The sequence below is a fragment of the Sapajus apella genome, unplaced genomic scaffold (genome assembly GCF_009761245.1).
Source record: "Sapajus apella isolate SASKATOON/1434 unplaced genomic scaffold, GSC_monkey_1.0 scaffold6, whole genome shotgun sequence".
Taxonomy (NCBI): Eukaryota; Metazoa; Chordata; class Mammalia; order Primates; family Cebidae; genus Sapajus; species Sapajus apella.
In genome coordinates, this window is record NW_022436946.1 from 73,278,627 (window position 1) to 73,284,927 (window position 6,301).

Here is a 6,301-nt window from a genome sequence, read left to right on the forward strand (position 1 = left end):
CCAACGTTTTCTCAGCCTCAGAAGCGAGTGAACCCCTTCAACAATTTGGGGACACTGTGGAAGAGCTTCTTGCGTGGGGAGTTCTGTAGCGGCCGAAGGTACAAGAAGATAAAAATTGGTATCTTGACACAGCTCTTACAGCATATTCTAGACACAAGGAATACTAATGCGCCGCAGCAATTTCTTCGGTGGAAAAAACTGATTGTATCGCAGTAATTCTTTTTGTTCTGTATTTTATGAGGCTTCACAGCTGCATTTCGGCCAACTCAGTCTTTGTTCAGTTTCTAGCGGCTTAAAGGTTGCCCAGTTTTACGCCTTCTCGCTCAAAACAGACACTTGTTTTCTTTGATAGCCTGGGTTTCACATTGACTTCATCTAAGCTTATTACATTCGCCTCACAAATCGTTTGCCTTTTCCCCAGCCTTAGCTCCCGGGAGCATCCCACTGAATCTCAAAAAAGGTCTTGAAAGACACGGGACAGAGACGGCGAGTCGGCTAGAGTGTCTAGCCCGTACTGTCACTCTAGTTTTTCTTTTGCTCTCGATGGTTAGAAGTGCAAGCTTCTCTTCCGCCCGGAGAGATTTAGGTTCCTGAATGCTTACGCAAGACTCGGAGTTAGTTCCGGTTCCGGCCGTGGCGATTTGCGTTTCTGGCGTTCAGTTGTCGCGGTTGGTGGTCAATAACTGAGCCAAGATGCTGCGGAATCTGCTGGTGAGCAGCTTCTCAACTTGCATTCGTCATGGGGGCGAGGGAGTGGTGAGGAGGTTAAGGCACCGCGGCAGAAAACGCTCACCTGGGAGGGATGCAAAAGGCGGCTAATGAAGTCACCTTGGATTCTTGTCCTTTTCCCCCGACCTTACTTTCCCTTCTATCTATTCTTCTCGCCCCAGGCCGTTGATGGGTAGGTGTAAATAGTGGAGAGACTGGGGAACTGACCAGAGACTCGTGGGTTAGACCCGTCTTGGGTTCTTAGTCACCTCCCCTGACGCTGTGGGCCGTTGATGAGGTTAGCTCTGATCTGAGTAAAACCTAGGACCAGGTGGGGAGTGTCTGATACCCGGAAGCATGAAGCAGAAAGGTGTTCTGGTACTGAAAGGTTTTAAGTTTCAATAGTTTTGAGCTTTGCGAACTTCAGAAGGCAGTTTAAAACCCAAGCCATTCAATTTTGGGTGGAACTTTAGGACTAGTCATGGCCGAAATGCAGCGTTACTTCCGTCAGGTGATTCTGCATTGCCCTTCATCCCTCCAAGGACTTTGAGCATGTGAAATATTTCCCCAAATTTGGAAAAAGAAAAGGAAAATGCAACAGTGATTATTTTATCTTTTAAATTGTTTAATGAAGTTTTGCTTCATTAAAATGCTCAATGTAATTTATTTTAGAATATCGAGAGCACATTTGTTTCATTATTTAATTCAACTGGATGTGTAATGCAAGTCTTTTTTTTTTTGAGATGGAGTCTCCCTTTTTCTCCCAGGCTGGGATTACAGGCGCCCGCCACCACACCCGGCTAATATTTGTATTTTCAGTAGAGATGGGGTTTCGCTATGTTGGCCAGGCCGGTCTGGAACTCCTGACCTCAGGTGATTTGCCCGCTTCAGCGTCCCAAATTGCTGGGATTACAGGCGTGAGCCACGGCGCCCGGCCAAGTAGTAGATTTTTAATAATATGGATAATATGAAGATAATATGAAAATATTTGAGGTTAGTGTACTTTGGTTAACCACTATTTTTGTAATATGTGTATGTCAATATGTTTTGATCAAGGATTATAAAGTGCTACTGGTTCTGTTGAGGTAAATATCATGGTTTTATTTTTTGGTTAGAATTTGTATGAATTGCTTCTCGAATATGGTATTTGGAAACTGCAGAATATAATTGGAAGAGCAGAGGTTGGATGACAAATTGAAAAACCTGGCTGCTCTTCGATGACTTTGCTTCTGACAAATCAGATATGCTTAAAGTCTCAATTTACCTTTTCTATAATATGAAGAAGTGAAGATAGATTTGAAGGTTTCTTTAGGTTCTAAATCTGTTGAATAATATTTTCATTTTAGGCTCTTCGTCAGATTGGGCAGAGGACCATAAGCACTACTTCCCGCACACACTTTAAAAATAGAGTTGCAGAGAAACAAAAGCTGTTCCAGGTACTGGAGTATTTTATAGGAGTTTGTTACTTGTAATAATTAGATTACCAAAATGTAGAGTTAGGGTCAACAAGTATGTGTATAAATTAGATCATATGACAATATAAACATTAAAAAATAGTCAAGGACATGTACCATACTGTTAATAGTGGTTGTCTCTTGGGGAAAGACTTGGTGGAGCAGAGCAATTTACCTTTATAAGTAGTTCGATTATGAGTGACTTTGTTTTATTACGGTTTCTAGCTTTTACCATGTAAAGCTTCAAGTGATTAAAAAAAGTATCATATATACATAAAAATAAAATACTTTATTGGACAGATAATACTAAATAGCTACTGTATGCCGGACTAGATGCTAGGGATATAATTTAGGGTTATTAACCAGAATCCCTTCCCCACTTTTTTAAGGGAAAAGAAGTTTCCTGCGATTAAATCTAATATGTGACAATTATTGATTCTTTTATATTTAAGTTATATTAAAGTTGTTGAGATAAATGTGTATATTTGGTAGCTTTAATGTTTATATATTCCTTGGAAAGATCATCGTTAATGGATTTCAAATTAACATTGAAAGAAGACTGCTGACTTTTAGGAATTCGCATTTTAAAAGTAGTAGGAGTAGAGAAAGAGTCAAGAAAATTGCAGGTCTTTTAGATGTTAATATTTAAAATATTTTAATTCTAGGGTTTAAGGAGCTATATCATGTTATGTGACTGTTCTTCGGAAATTTAGTTGGAAATGAGTGAGACATCTATTCTTATTATTTTTATTTTTATTTTTTTTATCCAGGAGGAAGATGGAATCCCAGTGTATCTAAAGGGTGGGATAGTTGATGTCATCCTATATAGAGCCACCATGATTCTTACAGTTGGTGGTAAGTCATTTGGAATGTTTGAAGGTTTATAGAAAAGTAATAGTAATGGTAACTAATAACTATATTGCTTTTGCTGTGCCAGTATTTTAATGCAGACAGTCTGTTTCCAGAATTTGGTATCATTTAAGGATTCAAGAGGATGATTGATACATGCTGCATAAGAGCAATTTTGATGTCTTTTTTTTTTTTGAGATGGAGTTTCGGTCTTGTTGCCCAGGCTGGAGTGCAATGATGCGATCTCAGCTCACCACAACCTCCACCTCCCAGGTTCAAGTGATTCTCCTGCCTCAGCCTCCTGAATAGCTTGGATTACAGGCATGCATCACCATGCCTGGCTAATTTTGTAGTTTTAGTAGAGACGGAGTTTCTCCATGTTGGTCAGGCTGGTCTCAAACTCCCGACCTCAGGTGATCCGCCCACCTCGGCCTCCCAAAGTGGTGGGATTATAGGTGTGAGCCGCTGTGCCTGGCTTTGATGTCTTAATAAAACAGTAACACCAGTAAGATTTGATGATTATCTTGTGATAGAGGTGGCTTTCTGAGTACCATTGGTGGCCTTGAAGGCTATATTTCAGTCAAAAACATCCATTATATCCCACGTCTTCAATCAAGGGCTTTAAAACATTTTGACTGTGATGCAAAATAAAAGCACACTTTACATCTAAACTCTGTACAGACATATTTATAACTAAAATGAAATTTGAATGGAACAATACTTTTACTGGAAGAGAAAGAGAAGGGAAGCTATATTTGAGTGATTATTTTGTGCCCATCATATTCATAGGAATGCCACGTTCTTGGATTTCTGTAAATCTTGCATGAAGTCTATAATATGTCCTAATTTTAAAGATGAGGATATTATGTTAATTACCTGTTTAGGAAACACTCTACTCTCACCACAGCAATCAACATGGGATACTTCTGTGGCCAAATGTGTTAGGGTTTTTCCCCACACACCAAGCAGTGGATACCAGCTAGGTGTCCTCCAGTTCAGTTTCCACACCATCTACTGGGAGATAGCATCAGATTCCATGGGTTGCAGGCAAGAAGATTGTCCCCTCCTTGCCACCAGTTGCAAGCTTGTATCTCTGGAACTTCTGACTGACTGGCTTTAAGTTGGGGTTCCCACAATCCCCTCGTTGGGAAAACACATTTGCTTGCCAGTTAAGGTAGTATAGGCTGGGTGAGGTGGCTCACACCTGTAAGTAATCCCAGCACTTTGTGAGGCTGGCAGATCACCTGAGGTCAGGAGTTCAAGACTAGCCTGGCCAACATGGTGAAACCCTGTTTCTACCAAAAACACAAAAATGAGCTGGGCGTGGTGGCACACATTTCTAATCCCAGCTACTCCTGCAGCTGAGGCAGGAAGATTGCTTGAACTGGTAGGCGGAGGTTACAGTGAGCTGAGATGGGGCCACTACACCCCAGCATGGGGGACAGAGGGAAACTCTGTCTCAAAAAAAAAAAAAAAAAAAAGATTTAAATTCCTTTTGACCAATATGACCATTTTTTAGTCATTCTGGTAAATAGTTTTTAAAATGAAATTCCAGTTGTCAGCTATTTTTTACATGAAATTTGATTAAAATTATCACTGTTCCTTTTTTCACATTCACTGTAGGGAAGGCTTACATATTTTGAAATCTTTTTTTCTCTGGCATTTGAATCATCCTTAGCATTTCTCAGGCAATCTTGGTTAATACGGAAATAACCTTTGTACATGTTCTTAATCTTATTTTTAAAACTTTTTGCATATTATGTGGACATACATTATTGTGCCACACTTTCTATATTAAAAGTAGATTAAATATATTTTACATTTATTTATTTAAAATTTTACCAGCACCTATCAAAATACTTTTTGGTGTTCCAATTAAAGTAATCTTAATGCCAACTTACGACTTTTGAACTGGAATATTAAATTTATACACTTAGAGCTCAGAATTTCTGGTTAAGTTCTTTTTTGTTTTTTATTTTTAGGAGCAGCATATGCCATATACCAACTGGCTGTGGCTTCATTTCCCAAGAAGCAGGATTGACTTCAGTCATCACAGCAATCATTTGGTTCAGTTTCATTCCGCTCTTTATGGTCCAGTAATATGATAAATAACTGAGCTGTTCTTTGGGGATCAATATTAATTGACTTGTACTAACTGCCGCCAATAAAGCGGTCTTTACCATGCTTCGTCTGATTTTAATCACTTTTATGCCAATAATTTCAACTTTTGGTCAGCCCTGTAAATCTTAGATAAGGATCAAAGAAATGATTCTTTTGCCACTAAACTTGTATCAAGCATCATTATTGTGATAATACTTTAGTTAAATTTTACTTTTACCAGCTCAGAATTATAGTCTCAACTTTAGTTGAACTTGACACTTGAATGCATATTGTTTTCTCCCCCTACCTATTCCAGTATATCTTGGAATATCCTAGAACCCGGGGATAGTGGAAGCAGGTCATCTTTGGCTCCTGGGGTCTACATTTCTTTTTTTTTTTTTTTTCGGTTTTGTGAGGTATGCTTAAATACTGGATATATCTCATAGCTTAGAACTGGTCTTTAATTGACTTTGTAAATATTTTTTTTTTTGAGACAGAGTCTCACTTTGTCACCAGGCTGGAGGGCAGTGGTGTGATCTCGGCTCACTGCAACCTCCGCCTCTTGGGTTCGGGTGATTCTCCTACCTCAGCCTCCTAAGTAGCTGGGACTACAGGCACGCGCCACCATGCCCAGCTAATTTTTGTGTTTTTAGTGTAGATGGGGTTTTACTGTGTTGGCCAGGATGGCCTCTATCTCTTGACCTCGTGATCCACCCACCTTGGCCTTCCAAAGTGCTCAGATTACAGGTGTGAGCCACCACGCCTGGCCTGTAAAATATTTCAGTATTTGTTTTTTCCACACTTACAGTGGGTTCGCGTAGGTTTCTCTGATCAGGAACTGACCAAGGCAGGATAGTTCTGGGTTCCCCAGCTATCATACTATCTAATGGACTCACAACTCTATCATTTACCGCAAACAGTAGTTAGGTGCTTAATAAATGGTAGCTATTACTGGCCTCTTAAAATAGGAATGTTTCAAAAAGGTCTACTTAGGGAACACAAAATGCAAGTAGATGCAGAGAATGTAAGAATCACAAAAACAAGAATTATGACACTGATCTAGGCAGTTTGCTTCAGGGTTCGCAGAACCCTTCCTGCTTTGTGAGAACTACGCATGAAGCTGGAAATTACATAGGCTTCAGGTTTGGGATCCCCTTTTCCTGGGTCCTGGTGTGCATTCATGTGGAGTA

The 6,301-nt window shown here is 39.8% G+C and overlaps 1 protein-coding gene across 1 annotated transcript; it reads left to right on the forward strand.

Moving 5' to 3' along the window:
• Positions 1-579: 579 nt before the first annotated feature.
• Positions 580-5,195, forward strand: LOC116549720 (cytochrome c oxidase subunit 7A2, mitochondrial). Its single transcript, XM_032275492.1, is given in 6 exon segments — positions 580-633; positions 635-685; positions 688-711; positions 2,055-2,144; positions 2,933-3,017; positions 4,994-5,195. Coding segments are annotated over 6 exon segments (348 nt in total). The 5' UTR covers positions 580-594; the 3' UTR covers positions 5,053-5,195.
• The last annotated feature ends 1,106 nt before the right edge of the window (positions 5,196-6,301 follow it).